At 48.3% G+C, this 22,701-nt stretch overlaps 1 protein-coding gene across 6 annotated transcripts in view; it reads right to left on the bottom strand.

Moving 5' to 3' along the window:
- ITGA9 (integrin subunit alpha 9) overlaps positions 1-22,701 on the bottom strand; it is a 375,338-nt gene that overhangs the window by 323,787 nt on the left and 28,850 nt on the right. For 5 of the 6 annotated variants that reach the window (XM_035278480.3, XM_035278481.3, XM_054247151.2 and 2 more), the window contains exons 4-5: positions 22,083-22,206; positions 8,167-8,234 (exon numbers count right to left, since the gene is read on the bottom strand). In XM_035278480.3, the coding sequence (XP_035134371.3) occupies positions 8,167-8,234; positions 22,083-22,206 (192 nt within the window). Of the gene's footprint in view, positions 1-8,166; positions 8,235-22,082; positions 22,208-22,701 lie in introns of those variants that run through there. The other variant, XM_035278483.3, reaches the window with a different exon arrangement.

Below are 22,701 nucleotides of genomic sequence, written 5' to 3'. Positions count from 1 at the left end.
CAGCAGGCCTGAGAGCATGTTCGTGCCCCAGAACCATCACCAGTGCTGATGATAACCCTAAGTTCCCCGAAATGATTTGGTTACCCAAGGAAGTCAGCACAGATATCTGCTGGGGTTTTCCCCTGGGCAATAAGATAATGGGAATCAATCAACATCCCCTGTTCTCTCTCATTCCCCAAGTTTATTTCCTTTGTATCTTTCAAAATTCTAGACCAGACTGTTTTCCAAGACTGCAGGGCTCAGGCAAAATTCAACACTGTCCACCCTTTCAGCCACAGTAGGCTCCTGCGACTGCCCCCTCAGACTGCATGCCTGGGACACTCTAAACTCATTCTGGTCTCTCAAGCTCCCTCTGCTCTTTTTATCTTCATCTGTGCAATGCCCCCACACTTCCTCTGCTAGTGTAACCCTTTTGCAGTATTCAAAACTCAGTTGAAATGTGGGTGAATCCTAGATCAAATGTTGATGGGGATAAAAAGAGTACATATCATGACTCCATTCATAGGAAGTTATTGAATCAGCAAAACAAATCCACAGTGATGAAGTCAGATCGGTGGGTGCCTGGAGTAAAGAGGAGGAACACGGCCGGGCGCGGTGGCTCACACCTGTAATCCCAGCACTTTGGGAGGCCAGGGTGGGCAAATCACAAGGTCAGAAGATCAAGACCATCCGGGCCAACATGGTGAAACCCCGTCTCTACTAAAAACACAAAAAAATTAGCTGGGTGTGGCGGTGCACGCATATAGTCCCAGCTACTCAGGAGGCTGAAGGGGGAGAATTGCTTGAACCCAGGAGGCGGAGATTGCCGTGAGCCAAGATCATGCCACTGCACTACAGCCTAGGTGACAGTGTAAGACTCCATCTCAAAAAAAAAAAAAAAAAAAAAAGTAGAGGAGCACTATCTACAAAGGGGCATGAGGAAGTTTCCAAAGTGATGGAAATGGTCTCATCTTCATTCAGGCAGACACGACATGGCATACACATGTGTCAGAACTCACCTAGCTGCATTTATAATAGTGTGTTCTATTGTATATATTGAATTTTTTAAATAAGCTTGATTTTTTAAAATTCCAGAACAATTTCAATTTATTTAAAAACACGAACAAGAAGTCATCTCATAAAAACACAAAACCTGCTCATGAGATGACATTTTACAAGCATCAAAATGAAGCTCCCACTGTGCAGAGGCTGTGGTAGAGCTGGAAGGCAGGCTCTGCCCGTATCCATCAGAGCTCCCTGCCGTCGAGTCCTTCCTTTCCCCAACAGGAAATCCCTACTGTTTGATTACCTATATTTTCTAAAGTATCGACACTGCAATAAGAAATAATCAGAATTATTTTTCTAATGAAATTATCAGTTTTTCACCCAACAATATTTATTGAGCACCTAATATATCTCAGAGTTCACACTAGATACAAATTTGAATAAGTCCCTTTGCAGATCATTCTCGGGGTAAGACAGCATGGTAATGTACAAGGTATTTCAGGAAAAAATTCTATACAAAAGGATTCAAATAAGCATAATTTCTAGAGGAAACCCTTCAGCTATAGACAAAACTCCCAAGATGCCAGTCATGAAGGCTCATGGAGATAACAGATGCTCTGCAGGGCGAGCCTCTCGCTGCTGGAACCAACCTGACCCTCCCCTGGGCCTTCACAGTCCCCCTGCCCTCCCATCCCTTGGCCACCCACATATATTTCAGAAACAGATCTTTCCCGGTTAATCTCCCTCTGCAGACACAACCCCATGCACTGGCAGAAGCTGCTGGCTTCGGACAAGTCCTTGGAGGCTAGATCCTGCCACAGAGATTTAGAATTTCTGATGACAATTCATAAAGTCACCAGGGAATTCTCAGGGAGCAAGTGTCTGCAAAAGCCAGAAGTAGCTAAAGAAAACATTAGAGAGAGGAGGATAGAGTCTGCAGGCAAGAGAGCAATTCTTTAAACAATATGTTTTATGGTTAATTTGGGGAAGAGCCTCAACAAAGGGTAGAACAGGAACACAGATGGAAGAAAAACTACTAGATTCTGGCCAGAGTGGTTTGCTTTTTGATAATTCGGGATGGTATAGACAAGAAATGACTGTTGATGAGCACTTCATTTTAGGGTTTTGAGCTCCTAACCCCCATCAAAGGAAGCTGCTGATGGTAAGCCAGATGCTCCCGGGGTATCTCGCTGTTTTATAGAAATCGATGGCTTTCTGCAGTCAGCAGTCTCCACTGGGAAACACAGCAGAGCATCCGCTGTTGATTCTCCTTACGCTCATTTGTCCTGCCTAAGAGACTGGCCTAGTTCTAGAAAGGGTATGAGAAACACAAATGATCAGTTCATCAGAGGAGAGAGACTTTTTTCCCAGTCTTGAGCTTGGAAAGGAATTTGTAATCAGTGTCCAAATATAATACAAAGGGCACTGAAGAACCTAATGAGCAACCTCCTCAGCCCAGACGTATCCGCAGTGCAGGGCTTTCTCCACCTGCAGCTTTGCACAAGCCAAAGCTTTGAGCGCCGGCACAGGCCTGAAAGGCTCCTTGGGACATTGGGGCTGCAGATGGGATATGTTGCTTTCTGATGATTTAGACTAGCCAGGATAAAAGTTGAGAAATGTATGGCTACCATACCGCTGCAACCCCTCTTAGACATTACAAGCAGGGAAATGTCCTCTCTTCAAAAACCTTTAAAACCAACAACTCTTGTTTTTACCACTCCCCCACCCCCACAGTGCTCACGTCCCTCTCCCTTCAGTCCAAACTAAATAGAACACGGCCAAGCCTGCGACCCTCAGGGCCGAGGCTGAAGGGACGGAACAGCGCCTTCCTGGAAATCCCACATAGTGGCTTTTTTCTGTTCACTATGGATGATACTTGTGATTTTTCTGGTGCTGTTCACAAGTGCTAGGAAAAAGTGACCAATTCTTAGCTCCTCACCACCCAGGAACAGCCAATGTCAATGCCACACACACAGATGAAAGCTTCCCTACAAGCAAAGGCCGCCCCTACCTAATCACACTGGTAGAATCCCTTCAATGAGCAATGCAGCTTTTTCCCAAGATGCATTTATTAGCAGAATCCCTAAAGAAACTGGGGCATCTGGCAGTGCCTGGGAGAAGCCAAACACTTCCTCTGTGTACTGTAAGTTGGCATGAGCAGCTGGGCAGGACAGTGCCCGGATCTAACATAAGTCTGCGCTGAACAAACTCCCACTCAAGTGTGTCCAGGCTTCCACAGCAGACGCAAACGCCAGACCAGTTGGTCCAAATCCTCTCTTGCTGCTAAGCAGTATCTACCACCTGTTAGCCTCATCTACAAAAATAGTTCCCAGGAAATTCTCTCTAATCCTGAATGATGGCTAAAACTCAGGTGGTGTCCACAGCTCGGAGGGCTCTGATAAGCTCAGAGTCACCAACCTGTAGGTCAAGCAGGTACCTTAGGCCAAAATATTTTGGGGCCACATAGCTATGTCCAGAAGGTCACAGATGCATGTCCAGCGTGGGAAGTGGTTTCTGCCCTGAGGGGACATCAGCTCACAGAAGGAAAGCCCAAGTGACAAGGTCAGCAGGAGGGCAGAGGAGGGGAGCCACGCTGGCTTGGCCCCTTCAACCACACTTCCTGCTCAGCCACAAACAGCTGAAGTTACAGAAACAAGGCAGGCAGGGAGTTCAAAGACCTCCCGTTTAAGGAGGCCAAAAGCCTGGAAACCGAAGTGGAGGCCAAAGTCTAAAGTGGCCAGAAGACAGCAGGCCGGGGTCAGAGGACAGAGTGGCGCCCAGAAGGTCTGCCTTCCCACTCACTGCTGCCCGCCCTCCCCGGCCACTCTGTACACCCACCATGTCCCCACTCTGCTGCATGATGAGCACAGCCAGCACATGCTGACACCCCATGCTTCCCTCAGGCTGTCAATCCCATAGCCTGGATTTCACCAGGTCTTCTGTTCTTCTGGTCACCCTGAGCTTGCACCGCCACCTGGACTTCCCCCGACACCCCTGCCCCGCCGGCTCCTCCGACCACTGCCTGCCACCACCCAGCCCACGGCCTGACTTGCCAGCTGCTGCAGCGAACATGACACTTCCCTCCTGGCAACACTTTCTCTCTTGGCTCTCTGTCAACATCTCTGTTGAGTTCTGATGTCTCCCATCAATCTGGCTTCTCCTCCCATCTAAAGAGAGGCATTTCCCCCAGGCCCCACACTAAGCACACTCATCCCCTAAGAGAGTCACGAACAAGGGCCAAACCTAAATTTCTTCCCGTCCCTAAGTCCAAACGTCCTCTAAAAGCATCGCACACTCCATGTGTCTGAAAGCAGACTCAGCAGTTCACATCTCCCAGTGGGTTCTCTCTCAGGCAACTCCTTTTCGTGTGGGCACCACCATTCTCCAGAAGCCTGGCTCAAACCCTCCTTCCTCTACCCCACAGCGCCCTGGCCACTCAGCCCCTTGACACCTCCTTCATATCCTCTGCCTCCCCCAATCATTTTTATTCCTTAAGCATCCCTTAACCTGTCCTGTTGTTTCATGGATGGACCACATCACAGCCTCCTACCTGGCTTCCTCCCAGGCCCTTCCACTCCCAAAGATCTGGGCAAACCCACCTCTGTAGCCTTTCTTTCAACACTGCCATCTGCCCGTGTGTCACCTGCCCATGAACTTACAGTGGCTCCCTAACACCTGTTGGCTCAAGTCACACGTTACTAGACAGGCCCGTAGGAGGAATGACAACCATAGCTGTTACACAACCTAGATGTTTACAGAGATGGAAGAAGAGAGTGAAGTCGGCACGTGGCCGGATGGCATCTCAATGGGGAGAGGAAAATCTGTTTAACAAACCAGTATCAGAAGAACCAATGATATATTTGGAAAAATAATGCAGTTAGTTTCTACCATACAATGTATACAACACAAATTCCAGAAAGATTAAAGATAGAAGTCTTTTTAAAAACAACCTACCAAAGTGCTATTAGAAATGTAAGTATATTGAAAATATGTATAAGGAATAACCTTCCTAAGAGAGACATTTAGAATCTAGGGAAAAAAGAAACACAGAGACTGATAGATTTGGACAAACGCGCATGTCTACTGCCAGGATGATGAAGACACCATGGGCGAACTTAAAAGAAAAGGGCTGATGAAAACATCTGCAACACGCACATCAGGTAAGAGATTAGCGTTGAAAATATGAAACAAGTTCCTAAAAACCAGGAAACAGCGAAACAGAATAAGGTACTGAGAACATAAGCAAGCAATTTCCGGGAAACAAGTACAAATGGTGTTTCAAAAGGGCACTAAACGACATGAATAAGCAGGGAAAGTGACATGAAAACGAGATGTTTTCTCATGACTAAAATTGGAAGTCTGCGTGAGAAGATAGAGACAGACGCGACGCAGGGGAGCGTCAACTGGTAAACACGTCTCAAGTGCAATCTGCCCGCATGTATCAAAATTCAAACGTGAGCGCCATTTGGCCCAGCAGTTCCCCCAGTAGCATCTCTTCTGAAGAAACACTTGTGTACGAGGAGCCACGTGCATGGATCCCCAGTGCAAAGCCTTCAGTGGGAGCCCAGCATGTCGTAACAGCAGACGAAAGTACCATGCAGAGCGCGAGGCATGAGACAGGCCTGGAAAGGCAGAAAGGCTGCGAGGCTGAGGGAAGGCACGTGGATTTCATTCTAAGTGGGATGTGAAGACACCAGAAAGCTCTGAGCAAGGGAGCACCATGATATTTTTCCAGTTTGTAAAAGGTAGTTCTGGCTGCTGTGTGGGGACCAGTCTGTCCAGAGGCGGGGGTGGAAGCAGGATGGCAGAAGGGTTCCACAGTGGGTTGGGGGAAAGAAAGCTGTGGCTTAGATTTGTGGGGTGGCGGAGGATGTGGAGAGCAATGGATGTCATTGTTAGAGGTTTGGAGGGTACAGGAGGTGAGACTTGCAAGGTGGCTTAGAAGCAGGAGAGTGAGGTGAAAGAGGAATCTTTAAATTTGGCCTCAACAGCTACGATGATTGGTGGTGCCATTCCCAGGGCATAGAACTCTGTCATGAAGTGATTCTCCAGCTAAGTAAGAATCACTGAGGGTGCGGAATGGGGGTTGGAGGGCAGCATCTCCTATTTATTGGTTTGAGAGTGAAAATAATAAAACCTCCGACTTTCTGCCTTTTCTCTGTTGCTTTCTGGATCAGACACTATGTTGCCAACAGTCTATCTTCTCTCTGGATTTAAACAGCAGTTTCTGAAATTCAGGTGGGCAGTCTTGCTCCTGACTCAGGAGGGGCCCTCACTTTGGAAGCCAGAGAGCGCCCTTTGTCTTCCTTCCACCTGCCATGCCCCATGCCCTCCCCCAGCTCTCTGCTGTCCTGGAGTGAGGGAAGGAGAGAGGCAGCCTCAGGGAGCCAAGACCATGGGCCAGGATGAGAAGCTTCAGATTCTAGTCCTCCATGGACAGGGAAGTCTCAGAGTCAGAAGGACAAGTTTCATCTGAAGGCCCCTCAGGCTGGTATGCAGAAAGCACACCCCAGAGGTCGGAACGGATGCAGGCTGGCTGATAAAGTGTTCTCACCTAGCTTGTGGTGAGGGGCACAACACCATGAACACACAGATGCCACTGAACTACACTTTAAAGTGGCGACTTTTATGTGATGTGGATTTTACCACAATTTTTTAGAAAGTATAATAGATATATGAAGACCAATATAGGGCCAGTGGACCTCCAGATGATGGTGGTGGCCTTTCTAGAAGCATGATGGTGATAACGGAGGTGACTGTGATGGTAATAAAAGCTGTCATGCTTGGGATGTGTTTTGGAGGCTACAACAGGACTGCAGATGAATTAGGAGTAAACTAAAGTGCTCTGGTTTTGGCCTGAACAACCACGTGGATGACAGTGCCAGCAGGTAGTCACGAAAGTGAGAGAGGAGGAATTGACATGAAGGGCAAACTTACAGTAAGTAAAAATGACACAAGAAAACAGCCCCTAAAAAGCACATATACACCATGGAATACTATGCAGCCATAAAAAAGGATGAGTTTGTGACCTTCATGGATGAAGCTAGAAACCATCATTCTCAGCAAACTGACACAAGAACAGAAAAGCAAACACCGCATGTTCTCACTCATAGGAAGGTGTTGAACAATGAGAACACATGGACACTGGGGCCTGTCTGGGGGTGGGGGACTACGGTAGGAATAGCAGGGGATGGGGGATAGGGAAGGGATAGCATTAGGAGAAATACCTAATGTAGATGACAGGGGGATGGATGCAGCAAGCCACCATGGCATGTGTATACCTATGTAACAATCCTGCGCGTTCTGCACATGTACCCAAAACTTAAAGTATAATAAAAACATGTGCTACCAGCCAAAAGTCATGCTACTACGGCACGGGCTTATAAGCATCAGGCAAGTGCCCTGCCCTTCAGAATCTGGGGAAGGAAATGGTTAGAGCTGAGTGTAAAACCAAGTCTCTCAGGCCAGGCACAGTGGCTCACACCTATAATCCCAGCACTTTGGGAGGCTAAGGCAGGCAGATCACCTGAGGTCAGGAATTTGAGATCAGCCTGGCCAACATGGCAAAACCCCATCTCTACTAAAAATACAAAAATTAGCTGGGCACAATGGTGGGCGCCTGTTATCAGAAGGCTGAGGCAGGAGAATCACTTCAACCCAGGAGGCGGAGGTTGTAGTGAGCTGAGATCACACCACTGCACTCCAGCCTGGGTGACAGAGCAAAACTCCATCTCAAAAAAAAAAAACCAGAAAAGAAAAAACACCAAGTCGCTCCACTAAGGAAAGGAGAGAGGGCTGCTAGGAGGAGATGCTCACGTGCTTCATGTATCTGCACAGCCACCAAGAATGGGGCACAACCTGACTGAATGTCATCTCCCTCACACATCCCCAAATCGACTCCTTCCCCAGGTCTCAGAGTCAAGTGGACTCCTATAGAAATCATCAAATGGGGATAGCCTCCAGATGAGCCAGCCCACTTCCTCTGCCCAGGGGTCTCTGGTCAGCTGGTGCCCTCCTGGCAGGTTGAAATAGCCTCCTCTGGTGTGAGGTCCAGAATCTGCTCCCTCGAGGCTCACGTATCCAGGACTCCAGAAGTCCCACCTCTAAGGGTTGCTAAAATCACGTAAGCAAGCAAATGAACACCCAAAAGAGAAAAGAAGTGCCCAGACAGCAGACACCCACCTCGGTGAAGAAGCCCGCTATCCCAGCCTGGCAGGAGCCGTGTTCCTCTCCGTACTTCTTCTTATACTCTAGGGGGAAGGAAGGAGAGAGAAGCAAAGCACAGCCATGTCAGTGTGTGCCAGCCGTGTGTGGAGCCAGCAGAGCCAGCAGAGCCACCCGGCCACTTCCCACAAGTTCTGCAGCCGGCCAGGCCCAGGGACACTGTCCAGATCGGGGTGAGGAAGGGAAGGCTCAGGAATCCACCAGACCTCAAAAATCCAGGCTCTGGTGCCATCGGGTAGGGAGGCTGCCCAGTGCCCCAGCTGACTTCCTCCCCTCATGTGCGGGAAAGAGGAGCAGTAGCCACAGTCATTAAGTGGGAGGCTGGTGACAATTATTTCACTTACTTCAGAAGGGACAGAGATCCCTAGCAGGCCCGAGGAGCTGAAAACATGACCCAGAAATGAAATGATGTGGCCATCCTAGTGTGCGGTCTCCTGGAAGACCAAACCTCCCCAAAAAAGGCTTTGGATGCCTCCTACCATCCAGAAAGAAACAAGTTGTCCGCAGAGGACCGCAAGAAGAAGGGACTCCTCTGGTATTCAGTTACCCTAGTGCTGTGTGGAAGGAAAAGGGGAAGATCCCTCAGGTGGAAAGAAAACTAATAGACAAGCTCTTCTCCTCTATTCCGTCAGCTCACACGTCTGCTACCCAACAAATAGGGGCATTCCATTGCTGCAGAGTTAGGCTGGCAAGGAAGAGAGGGAGGAAGCTTTTGCAAGTGTGTAGCATGCTCCAGGCACTGTGCCAGCTGTCTCCACACATATCATTTCACTGGTCTGCCATCCCTGGGAACCCATATCCCCATTTGTTAACAGGTAAGAATATTGAGGCTCAGAGAGGTTAAGTGAATTGTCTAAGGTCACACAGCTAGTAAATGGCAAAGCCAGGATTCTACCCCAGCTTGGACTTAGAAACACATTCCTTCACTTCTGTGGCCCTCCAAAGGTTCTGCAAAGTGAGTGACTAAAAAAACCCAGGAAAGTGACTGGGTGTCTGAAATCATTTCATGGAAAGTCAAGTTCAGAATGACTCAAATTAATCACATGTGAGGCTGACATTGCTGGAGACCTTCCACAGGCCACCCCTGGGCACCCTCAGGCCAGAGCTACCCAACAAATAACGCAGAGACCCCTGTACAACCCCCATGGGCTCCTGGCAAATCTCTGGTACCATTAAAAGCAATTTCATTATTTTTGAAAGCAAAGTACAAAGGAACAATGAAACTATGATTGCAACACAGTGCCACTTCCTGCAGCTCCGAGTGTCCACTCCAGGCAAGGGGAAAAAGGGCCCTGGGGAAACATACATAGTAATTCAGTTTCTAACAACACTCACCACAGAGCCTAGTAACATTTTCCAGTAAGTGGCCATTAACCGTCTGCTAAATGACAACCGAATGTCAGCTGAGTTACTCCTCTTCCATCCAGGGCAAAATCAGTTCTCCTGCCTCGTCCTGTTACTATAAGGACAACTGCTAGACCTGCCAGAAACCAGCCCAGTGACAAAAGGAACTTGCTTGTTCCCTGCAGAATCTTGCAGCAGGGCTGGGAGTGAGACTTGTGCAAAGCGGCAAACAAATCCTGCATCAAATTGCCTAATAGCAGAAATAATACGAATTAATAATAAATTCTTCATCAAAGAGCACAATGTCAAGAAGGATCAAAACGTCTCAGCTGAAACAAACAGTTACACATTAAATGTGAATAGTCTGGCAAAAAGCAGATCCATCCACTGACTCCGGAGGCTAAACGCCCAATTGTAACTCTTGAAAAAATGAAACATACAAAGGAAATTCAGACCTCATGAGCTGAAGGAAACTATAGTGCAAGACATACCAGTTCAGCCTCATACATTTCTGACATGAATAGGAATTATGTAGGAATCTTTCATCTTTTAAAGCAGTCTCAAGGTCTCTTTATGACGAGGCCTCAAAAAAATGGGAGATTTGAGAACTGCAGTGCCTTTCTCAACCTCCTCCCAAACTGGGCTTGTGTGCTCTATGTCCGGAGCAGGACCTGGGCTTTCTGAGGTGGCAACAGCCTCACTGGGAGCTGAGGGTACCCCACTCCTGGCCCAGGCCAAAGGCCAACAAGGGGAAGCCCTGAATGGCCCCCCTGTTCCAGGCAGCATGAAGCACTGTTTTCAGGCCAGCCTCCACCTCCCCAAGCTGGGACTGCCCCATGAGAGTCAGGGCCTGGGACGCACTGGGAGCGGGTACCATTGCTGACTTTCACGTTTCGGGAACCCCAGGTCTAACCTGCCTTCTCAGGATGCTCTAGGGCAAGGAATCAAACAATGGGGGCCCCTGACTGGCTCCCATAACCCAGTCCAAATCAGACAGCAGGCCGTGGCCCAGCCTCCCAGAAACTTCTGTGACTGTGTCATTAATTCTTTGAGATAGAGCAGGAACCAGTTCTAATCCTTCCACCATCTACTGACCCCTGCCACACATACCTTGAGGGCAGTTACGGGGCCTGGCAACTCTAGTCTAGGACGGCTAGTGGGTGTTACTGGGTTAGACAGTTTCACATTCTGCACTTCCACGGCCTGGGCCACAGGCACGCTTTCCACTGTTTTCACTCCTGTGAATGCTCTTCCTGTGAGTTAAGGGCACCACTGCGATTTTAACCTGACTCCTTCAGATACATGTCAAGAGGGCACGGTTAGGTTCCTTCCTAATCCATCTTCTAAATGTTCACGTACGGGCCTTTCTTCCCCAAAGAATACGTACAGAGGGTTATCCTACCACACTCATACCTAAAACACTTAAAAATACAACCTGATTTTGCTTGCCTAGACCTGAGATGGCAGGACAGCCTGCACCACAAAGCTATGGGAAGGGAGGCAGGCGCAGAGAGAGGCAAGGGGTTTCCCCCCCCACACACAAAAATATCCCCAAGAAGCCCTGGGCATACGCCCTCCCTCCACTGACAAGTCCAGGAAATGCAGGGTGAGGAACCTGGGAGAGGGTGGAGGGACCTGGGAGGGGGTAAAGGTGACCTCCAGTCTCCCGTGTTCCCAGGAAGGACTTCTCCTGCACAAACACCAAGGCTGTGGGGCCCAGCAGTTGGCTGCTCCTGGGCACATTCACTCAGTCTCCAAATGCCCCCAGGAACATGGCCCTGCAGAGAGGACTAGAATAGCCGGTGCCCTCCCCACTACTGAATGAAACATTTACCCACCTCAAAGAAGCAGGGGGAGGGCAGACTTTGCCTGACAGCAGCTCATAGGCACTGTAACAAACCTAACTCTTGAATCTGGGGAAGCTGGCCAGCACCGTGGCTCACGCTTGTAATCCCAGCACTTAGCACTTTGGGAGCCCGAGGCAGGCGGATCACTTGAGTCCAGGAGTTGGAAATCAACTGGGAAGCAAAGTAAGACCCCCATTTCTACAAAAATACAAAAATTAGCTGGATGTGGTGGCATGCACCTGTAGTCCCAGCTATTCAGGAGGCTGAGGTGGGAGGATGGCTTAAGTCTGGGAGGCAGAAGTTGCAGTGAGCTATGATCATGCCACTGCACTCCAGCCTTGATGACAGAGTCAGATCCTGTCTCAAAGAAAAAAAGAGGGGGAAGCTGAATCTGAGATCCGAAAGACAGGGCCGAACAAGGGGACCTAGCAATCACTTAGAGGAGCTGGAACCGGGTTGGAGAACTCTTTTTACCATGGGTGGGTTTGAATTACTTGGCCTGCATTACATACTTTAATTCATTAAGTCGTATGGCTCCTCCATTCTAAAAATGAGAGTATTTTCCTTGGTTTAGCTGCTGGTTTTATTAAGAGCCCTGTCTAAACAGAAGGCAATTCAGAGAGAAAAAAATACTGGTTTCCAAATGTTCACAATCCACAACTGAATGCATGGAGCCTACATTGACGAATGTAATTCAAGCAGACCACCAATTGGGTGGGGTCACTTCCTGCACCATTCCCAAAAGCCCAGGACAAAACTATCCCACAGAAAGATCAAGATTCACATTCAGCATAGCATATATTCTTCCTAAAAATCTCCCTTCTTATTACCCATTTGAGAAAGTTTCGTCTTTCAAAGATTTTTAATGAATCAATTTTAAAATTATTTTTCTGTAGTTCCTTAGCTATGAAATAAAATATCAGGGGGAAAAGAGCTTGCCAGTCTTTATTCTGAATTTCAGCAAGGAGTGGCAAATCTAAAGTACTGAGAATTACACAACACAGGAAACAATGCATTTGGGCAAACAGAGCCCTAGTAATAAAAAGGGCATTTAAACACAGAAAAGTGAAGAGAGAATAAAACCACCCTCAGTTTACAAGGTACCACCGCATAAATGGGGGAAAAAAGTAAATAAACTAAACAGCTAGGTTAAAGAGGAAGGGAGAACATTTTATCAAAATAATTGATGACTAAGCTATGGTGTGCCTGAAACACAAGTTGCATAAGCCAGAAACTTAGAATTAAATGAGAGAAAGGTTTTAAAATGGGAAAAGATCTTTAGTGAATGCCTAATAACTCTAACTGTATCCATTTATTACACATGGAATATTATTGCTCAGAAAAAAGCAAATGGTTTGTTTAAAGCCACATCGCTGATGAGCCTCAGTGCCAGCACCCAAGAGCAGGGCTCCCGACTTCCAGTGTGTGCGTCTGCTGATGAGCCTCAGTGCCAGGACCCAAGAGCAGGGCTCCCGACTTCCAGTGTGTGCGTCTGCTGATGAGCCTCAGTGCCAGGACCCAAGAGCAGGGCTCCCGACTTCCAGTGTGTGCGTCTGCTGATGAGCCTCAGTGCCAGCACCCAAGAGCAGGGCTCCCGACTTCCAGTGTGTGCGTCTGCTGATGAGCCTCAGTGCCAGCACCCAAGAGCAGGGCTCCCGACTTCCAGTGTGTGCATCTGCTGATGAGCCTCAGTGCCAGGACCCAAGAGCAGGGCTCCTGACTTCCAGTGTGTGCGTCTGCTGATGAGCCTCAGTGCCAGGACCCAAGAGCAGGGCTCCCGACTTCCAGTGTGTGCATCTGCTGATGAGCCTCAGTGCCAGCACCCAAGAGCAGGGCTCCCGACTTCCAGTGTGTGCGTCTGCTGATGAGCCTCAGTGCCAGCACCCAAGAGCAGGGCTCCCGACTTCCAGTGTGTGCATCTGCTGATGAGCCTCAGTGCCAGCACCCAAGAGCAGGGCTCCCGACTTCCAGTGTGTGCATCTGCTGATGAGCCTCAGTGCCAGCACCCAAGAGCAGGGCTCCCGACTTCCAGTGTGTGCGTCTGCTGATGAGCCTCAGTGCCAGGACTCAAGAGCAGGGCTCCCGACTTCCAGTGTGCGTCGCACTCCCTTTCGCCTCGCTTCACAAAGCGCGTGTCCAGTGAAAGCATTCTTATCATTCCAACAAAATGTTTTCCATAAACAGATGAGTAGATAAATGTGGGGCACAAACACACAATGGAATATCAGTAAATATTCCTTCCTTTAAAAAGGAAGAAAATTCTGACAGATGCTACAATATGGCTATACCTTGAGGACACCATGCTAAGTGAAACAAGCCAGTCACAAAAGGGCACATACTGAACAATCTGACTTCTATGAGGTGTCTAGAGCAGCCAAATGCATGGAGACAAAAAGTAGAATGGCAGTTGCCAGGGACTAGGAGAAACGGGAAATGGGGAGTTCACATTAATGGGTACAGAGTTTTAGTTCAGAGCTGGATGGTGGTGACGGTGGCCTGGCAGTGTGAATGTATGCAATGCTACAGAACTCTACACTTAAAAATGGTTAAAATGGAAATTTTTATTTTTTTTTTACAATAATTTTTTTTTTGAGATAGAGTCTCATTCTGTTGCCCAGGCTGGAGTACAGCGGTGTGATTCTGGCTCACCACAACCTCTGCCTCCTGGGTTCAAGTGATTCTTGTGCCTCAGCCTCCCAAGTAGCTGGGATTACAGGCGCCCACTACCACGTCCAGCTAATTTTTGTATTTTTTAGTAGAGACGGGATTTCACCATGTTGGCCAGGCTGGTCTCAAACTCCTGACTTTAGGTGATCTGCCCGCCTCAGCCTCCCAAAGTGCTGGGATTATAGGTGTGAGCCACCACACCCAGCCAATGATTTTTTAATATTACCAGAAAAGGATATTTGCAATCTTTAAAGCGTTCCCTTTACCAGAGCTTAGCAACCCATTTTGGCAACTCCCTACTTCAGCAGCAAGCAATAACACAGGCACACAATTGTGTGTGTGTGTGTGTGTGTGTGTGTGTGTGTGTGTGTACACGTCCAACTTACTATGCATTGTGTTGTGCTCTGCACTCGGGAAAAAAGTGACCGTGAACATGGGACAGTCACATTTCAGTGAGAACCCCAGCTCAGAACTGAGAATTCAATTTGGGACCAAATAAGCTAAAAGACTCACGAAATAGGGAGCCATGGTGGCTCAGGCCTGTTGTCCTGGCACATAAAGAGGTGAGGCTGGGTGTTTGAGGCCAGCCTGGGCAACATAGAAACCTCTCATCTATATAACACCAAAACAAAACAAAACAAAGATTCATGAAATTCCTGGCTCTAAAGCACGGACAGCCAAAGCGCTATGCAGATACCAAAACCAAATGTTTCCAGTAAGCAGCCACTCCAGACTAGAGCAGATCAGTCTCCTGGCTACATTTTATCAGGCCGAGGGCCCACATCTTCCCTCTGTACCTGCTAGGACTTGTTTACAGAGTGTATCTGTAACTGCAAAACCGAAACACAGCTTAAAAAGTGTATAGTGGGAAGGGGTCTAATTTTATGAATTTTGGGCTGTAAAAAACACAGATGAATTTATTTTTCCCTGTGATAGGCCACAACACCCAGTAATCACCAAGAAAACCACTGTCCCAACAGAACAGGGAGCTACAAAGAAACCTCCTACACACTTAAAAGCCATCAACCCGTCTCCTGACTAATACACCTGTGACCTTCATCAAGCTCCCTGGGCCTCAGTTTTCTCATCTGTATAATGAGAGGAAGAATACTTATCCCAGGCTGGGCACCGTGACTCACATCTGTAATCCCCGTACTTTGGGAGGCCAAGGTGGGTGGATCATCTGAGGTCAGGAGTTCAAGACCAACCTGACCAACATGGCGAAACCCTGTCTCTACTAAAAATACAAAAATTAGCCTGCCGTGGTGGCACAGAGCTGTAGTCCCAGCTACTAGGGAGGCTGAAGCAGGAGAATCACTTGAACCCAGGAGGCAGAGGTTGCAGTGAGCCAAGATCGCGCCACTGCATTCCAGCCTCAGTGACAGAGCGAGACTCCATCTCAAAAATAATAATATTTCTAAAAAGAAGAATACTTATCCCAGAATAATGTGATTATTCAGTAAGATCATAAATGTTAAGTACCTAGCACAACCCCTGGCACCAGAGAGGTGCTCAAGAAATATTAGGTGAATCTGAATCCGCTAAGTTTTCTGAGAGGAACAAAAGAGGCAGTTTAAGTAGTCAGAGATTTCATGTAATATGCGGAAACACGTCGGAAATACAGGAGATAGGTTTGCCCAAGATTAAATCTCTTGGCTCCAAAGGAAAGCTGGAAAGCCCTGGAGAGCCCCTGCCCGAGACTTCAGGCCTCCTTTCAGCCCTGGCTGTCCTCTAGGGCCACCCTCCCTTTCCCCCCTCAGAATCTCTCTCCATTTAACTGGACATAATGGAGAACTGCATCCTCTTTTCCATAATTTGCTGCTTTTATTTAAATGAGATAATGTTTATTAAACCTCCTTGGAAACCATAAAATCTCATGTAAATGTAGAGGTCTTTATTTAATAAAAATGTATGAGGCTCGTTCTTGAATTTTTAAATGGATCCACTTAGCCTTTTAAAGTTCTCTCTAAAATAAAAACAAAACAAAAATACAACACATCACAACAAAACCCCAATTCCTTTTCATTTGTAAATGGCTCCTGATTGATTTTTGTCCCCTGTGGAAACCACTTTTAACATTAGAAGGGGAAAAAAATCTTCACCTTGGAATGGGTAAATCTGTTTCCTTCCATGGAAATGATCACTGTCTTGAGAAGGCAGACGCACTGGGAATAAAAGCCAGTCATTCCCTGATAATGAAGACAGGGGTACATAGATCTTCCGAATCAACTGGAAGTTTTTCCATCACCATTTTAAAGCACAGTCAAATCTGATAGATTCAGCCTCCGACAATTCCAAATGTAAGAACATTTAAACATGGCATGAGTTAAACTTTAGGTCATCTACAAAAAGAGGAAGGAGAGCTTACCAACCGACCTGTGCCAACATGATCTTCAACAGTATTTGAGAAATTCTCACCTTCCCAAGGGCTCTTAACATCATTTTAGGAATATCTGCTTTTCTACCCTTCATTATCTAGTCACTAAAGGAGGCTCTGTTAGACACCATCTGAAAATATTTAAGAACATCATTATGTTGCTTGAAAATTAATTATAAAATTCACATTTTCTAACTGAAGGCAATGAGCATTCAGTCTCAGCTGAGCACTGTGCTAGGCACTTTATAGTTCCCATGCCTCTTAGGTAGATCTTAATCTCCCCGATTTACAGATGAGGGCACCAGGCTCATGGAGCTTGCCTAAGGTCACCAGGTCAGAGAGCAGGAACATACAGGTTTCATCATAGCAATAAGCGAGTAGTAAAGCCAGGTTCCACAATATAAGTCTAATACATGATGACATCGTAATTACCTCTTGCATTTCTTTATCTTGAACATGCTTTGCTAATTTGCCATGCTGCTCCCAAATTACTACACACTCATGAGGTTCTTCTGTCACAAAAAAAGACAACTTGCTTGCAGCCTCACTCCTGCTAAGTTCCGGCTTCTTGCCTCAGTGGTCTCAAGGGCAAAGGATGAAAGAAATCTCTATACAAGATTTTATCACATGCACGGACTTAACATTTGGGAGTCCTAAAATACCACAGCTTGGTGAATAATGACTCATGTTTTATGTACTTGCCCTTTAATTTACAAGTCGTTTTCCCCATACAGTGCCCCACCAAAGCTCTCGTTTTCTCACGTTCTGATAAAACCAAACAACATGTGGTAGGAACGACGCTGTCACATGAAATCAACACAAACTGAACCGACCGGATGTGCTCCATGAGTTTATGTCCCAAATTCATGCCTACTTCCCACTTCCTCTACAGTTCCCGGTTCCAACAGGACATGTTGGTGGCTTCTCCCATTCAGCCAGAAACAGGAAGCACCTGAGAAGCCGTGTCCTAGTGCCAAACCAAGACCAATTTTTTTAGAATTCAAAAGCTTGAGACATTTTGAAATGATGCCCACATATTTAGAGTTTCTGCAACCAAACCGACTTTCCAATGTCCTAAAGGGAGCAGAGCTGGCCCATGTGGAGACTTACAATGAGGCCACAATTACAGAGCAATGGGTGGCCTTGCTGAGCACTTTCACCCCAGTTTTCTCAGGAGCTCCTCACCGTAACCCAGAGAGTTCTACAGTGGAGGCATCGCAGCAGTGGAGGCATCACAGCCTCGACTCTCACTGAGAGGCCAAGTGACAGGCCTGAGGCCACAGAGGCAGAAGTGTGGCAGAGCCGGCCTCAACCCACAGCCCCTCCTACAGTCTTTCCACCATCCCACAGGAAGTGAGTTTAGAAGCAGCCACGTGGCCGCCACCATGACCAATCTCCACTTCCCACCATCCCTCTCTTCCACAGTCTCAACAGCCTACAGACTTACAGTGGGTCTCAGTTCTTCTAACTGTAAAATGAAATAATTCCACCTTGCGCTTGGATGCAGCTCAAGCCCTTGGGGATAATCTCCAGTAGTGCACACACCGGCAGGAAATTCTGTCTCCACACAGCCCCCACCACTTTCAAAACCCCATGTCCCCTCTCTGTTTTCTCCTGTAGATGGGGAACTTCTTGATAGCCAGAACTGTATCACTTGGGTTTTGTCTATCTGGCGACTAACAAGTACTTAAGATTAACTGGACTCTACTCCCAGTTCACAAGTCACCGTATGATGATTAACAAACACTTGCTCAGAATACAGTATGTTGTACATGGCATATCAGTGAGAGTGTGTGAGTGTGTGTGTGTGTGTGTGTGTGTGTGTGCTTAGCATACAGTATATTAGCAAGTATATACCCGACATTGTTTTAAGGACTTAGAAGCATTAACTCACTTAGTCCTCTTCATGGACCCTGCAGGTAGGTTAGGCACAGAGAACTTAAAGAGCCCATCTGAGATCACACTGTTAATAGAGGAAGTGGCAGAGCCGGGACTTGAACTTTGGCAGTCTGGGTCGCTGGCCACCAAGCTACCTGGCCTGTGAATGGTGTGGCATGTGAATAACAGATCAGAAAGGAAAACTCAGGCCATCACGTCTCTGGACCTCATGACAGACAGGAGGCTGCTCTAGGCAGTTCTGAAAGTTCCTGTGAAACTCTAAGACCACCCCTCGTCCTTCACCACAGTGCAGCCCCCAACCTGGAACAGAGAACTTGCATCACTGAGTTTTTCCACATTGAGAAAATACTGGTTGCCTTAAAAGCCAAGGTAGGTCTAGTTTAAACCACAGAACAGGGAGGTGGAGATTCCTAAAGCCAGCAGAACACATACAAGAGCCCTCTGACTATGGCCTGGATCCTCCCACTCCCACCTGTCCACCCCAGTCTTCTAGAGAAAACTCAGCAGCTTCCACTCCTTTCCTCTTGCAGGGCCAAGAACTTACAGAAACTTTCAGGTTAGTCCCCCATTTTTCTAAGGGGCTGCTCTTACACCCCAATAATCAATATGCCAGACCCGTCCATCCCTTATTCCCTACCCTGGGCCTATGAATGGGTTAGCACATGGAACAGTGTGTGTGCCCATGGGGAAGGAAGACTGGGCAGGGGCAGAATCATTGTGCTAATTTCTTCACTGGTTCCATTTAGCCATCATTAAGTCCAGGAACAATTAAAGCCAAGAATGATCCTGTGGCCTGAGCCCACCCTATAGCCACTGTTGCATGAGGAATTTGGGTTCCTGAGATGAGCCCTGTATCAGCCAGCTATTCCTGCGTAACAATCACAGAATCTCCACGGCAAACAGAAACAAGCATTTATTTCTCACTCATACAACCACAGATCGGCTGGGGTTTCACTGATCTGGTGGGGCTCTGGCTACAGGTCCAGTTCAGCTCCGTTCTGCGTATCTCTTCTCTGGGACTCATGAGCTGTGTGAGACATGATGCATGGTCAGAAGCACCCAGGGGGGTCGGCAGAAACACAGGAGCCCAGCGAGGCCTAGGCTGGAGCTCACACACTCCTGTGAAGGAGGGGCGCCTGGAGTGTCCTTGCACGGAGGCTGACACCTGGCTGCTGCTGCCGCCACCACCACCACGGCCACCACCGCTCAAGGGGCTGGCGGGCTCCTGCCAAGCATCAGAGCAGAATGGCAGAGAGGAAGGAGAAAGCACGCAGGGCCTGGCTGGACAGCACTGGCATCCGAAATGGTCACACCGCCTCGCCTCGTAATTGTATTTTGGGGATAGTTCAGTCTCCCTTTCGTGTTTTATGAGGGTTGCTGACCAGCTTTTACGTCTCGTTTAAGTTAGAAATGCTGAAACACAAACTAACAGAAACTACCATGAATTACCAGGAACCAAGATGGTTTGTGGAGTCAGACAGATGCCAGCTTCCAAACCCTGCTCCACCATTTTCCATTTGAGTGAGCCTGGGGCCATTCACGTACACTCTGAGTCTCCACTGGCTCCTCTGTCACAGGAGAACGGCAACACCAGAAGCTGGCCTTTGGGCACCCCCCTGCCTCCCCTCAGCTCCTATCACCATTCCCGTGATGTGGCCTGACTGCCACCTGCCATCACCCGCACCTCTGTCCTGGAGGCTTTCCCAGCCCACACACATGGCAGGACAGGATGCCAGATGGAAGAAGCCCCTTCCCGCAGGCCTCAGGCAGGAGGACTCTAGGTGTGTGCTCCACCTAGAGTCCCAGCACCCACCCCAGAGACTGCCCCCGCTCACCTAGGTAATGTGCTGAGGAGCACATCTTCAATGGGTGCTCCTTCCCATTCTCACTTCCCCCTGCCTCACTGGTGTCTGCTAGAACAACTTTCAAAATAAACTACCTGTAATCTGACCCAAGAACAAAAGAAAAAAACATTCTTCATGGCTTCTGGGAAGATTAGATGAGAGAATGTGTAAAGACCTCAGATCAACACTGGCCTACTGATGATCCACAGCTACTTAATAGAAAGTAACGCAGAAGCGTGAGCCACGGCGCACCATGAGCCACGGTGCACCACGTAAACGTGGTCATTGGCTCCACTCGGTCGTCCTTGCACTTGTGGTGTATGCCGAAGAATCACTGGGGCAGCCATGCATTCCTGCCACGACATGTCATCTTCCAGGAAAACCAAAGTACTGGTCCTATGCATAACTAATGCATTCCAACATCACTGCCTCTGTCACCCTGCAGAGCCCCTTGCTCCTTCCCAGCCTGAAGAACTCCCGACCAGCTGTTCCAGAGGCTTTTCCTTTTCCTTCCTTGGGAAGGAGGAAGAGTAAACTGGGCAGTCAAGTAAACCAGTCTTGACTCAGCTTTGTGCACCTGACATCAATGATCCCTCCACTCGGGACTGATTACATCAACATCTATTTGTCAGAAGTTTGTTTTTCTTCTGTTGGGGACAATACAGATATAAACAGAGCCAGAGTTTCATTCCCCCACGTGGCCAGGGTTGATCAAATGCGGATACAGAGGAAAAAGAAAAAGCAAAAGAAGGCTCACTCTCTCTACAGGAGAGGGGGTTTGTGCCTCCCACAGGGATGCTGCTTGCTCTTCTTGGGAGACATTTCCCAGAGCACCCTTCCTGGGTCAGCTGAGTCTCCAGAAGGGTCCCAGGGTCCATATAGTGTTTCTCGTGAGTCCTCTTTAATGGCCACAAAATTTGAAACCTAGGAAAACCCAGGGAGGCCCAAAGGCAATGTGGACACAAGCCAGTGAGACTTCTGTCCAAATAAAGCAGGAGGGAAATTAAGAAAGAGTCCAGCCCTTAGAGAAGGAGCAGGTTCCAGCGCACCCGAAATTAGGCTGAGAAAAGTGGAGAGTACAAGCTATAAAACTGAAGAAAATAACCGTGTTGTCTGGATGCTTAAAGCTCAGACATTTGGGCTCAATGATTCAGTGGTCGACTCAATCACTATTAGCGATTGTCCTCGATGCCCAGGCATTTGAAGGTTCTAAGTCTGAGAGGATACATTTCCTTCCTAGTGTCCCTTGGCGAGGGGCTCTTAAAACCACATTCAGGATGCAGGACCACATGGGAAGGAGAGTCAGACCTCGAATGTCATGAACTGCTGAGTGTTTGGAGTGTTAAGTTTCGGTCCAGCTGTTGCTTTATGAATCCTGAGTCTCCTCTCCCCCTGCCTCAGGACATCTGCCCACAGTGCAGCCAGGAGCTGGGTGGGAGCCTAATGACTGATGGGAGCTGCCTGGGGCTCTAGAGATCACCTGGGCCAACCACTGAATTTTCAGTCAAGGAAACTGAGGTCCAGAGAGAGAAGGTAAGTTTCACAAGACAACACAGCACCTGGCATTACCAAAAATCCAAGGCAGCTATTAGGTCACTTGGCTGAGGCTTGGTAAATTTCGGTCCCTGAGACTTCATAAAGCTTGGTAGGCACTGTGGGCTCTGCGGCCGAGTCAGGCAAGGGTTGGAAAGGCCTGGAACTGCCACCCTCTCTGCACCTGCCTCTTCTCTGGGCAGGGCCTTGGGCATCAAGAGATCGTCTGGAGGCAAACAGTGCTGCCCTCTCATGAGCATGTGGAGAGCCGGGTAAATGTTCAGCTGGTGGTGCAAAGAGGTGGAGAGGTGGGCTTAGGGCATGAGGTATGTAGGGGGATGAGGACAATCAATCCGTACTTACCTTCATAGCAAGGGATCAGCGTCCTGCCTTTGGCCTGGAGGTTGGAGGGGATGACGTAGCAGAAGCCATGTGGCAGGATGTGGTCAGTTTCATAGTAGATGTTCTTCCAGCGATGGGCACAGGCCTAAAGGGATAGAGAGCAGCTGAGAACAGGAAAGTTGACCCCAAAAGGTGACAAAGCAGATTCCTAGCAGTGCCCAGTGTTTCCTTCTGTGGGAGGAGAGAGGAGCAGACGGGCCAGGAAGCCATACCTTCATACCAGGCACTGCTCTAGGCATCAGAAAACTGCACAAACAGAAACGAGCCCGGGAGTCTAACTAGGAGATAGGAAATAAACAAATAGATCAACAAATGAGGACCGTCGGGTTATGGGATAAAGAAGCTGAGAGTGGAAGGTTAGTTTCCACTGGCAGTGGGGAAGGCCTGGGGCATGAGGAAGAGCTAACCACACTGAGCACACAGGAAGGACAGCAGAACGCAAAGGACACACTCTGAGAAAGGCTCACAGGCTCAAGAGAAAGAAAGGCCGGTATGGCGCGACCATGCAGGGAGGGAGATAGGGTCAAACAGGGGGCCGAGGTCAGACCACAGGGGACATGAGAATGGCTGTGACTTTAGG

The sequence above is a fragment of the Callithrix jacchus genome, chromosome 17, assembly GCF_049354715.1.
Source record: "Callithrix jacchus isolate 240 chromosome 17, calJac240_pri, whole genome shotgun sequence".
NCBI lineage: Eukaryota > Metazoa > Chordata > Mammalia > Primates > Cebidae > Callithrix > Callithrix jacchus.
This window is presented reverse-complemented; position numbering and strand designations above follow the sequence as displayed.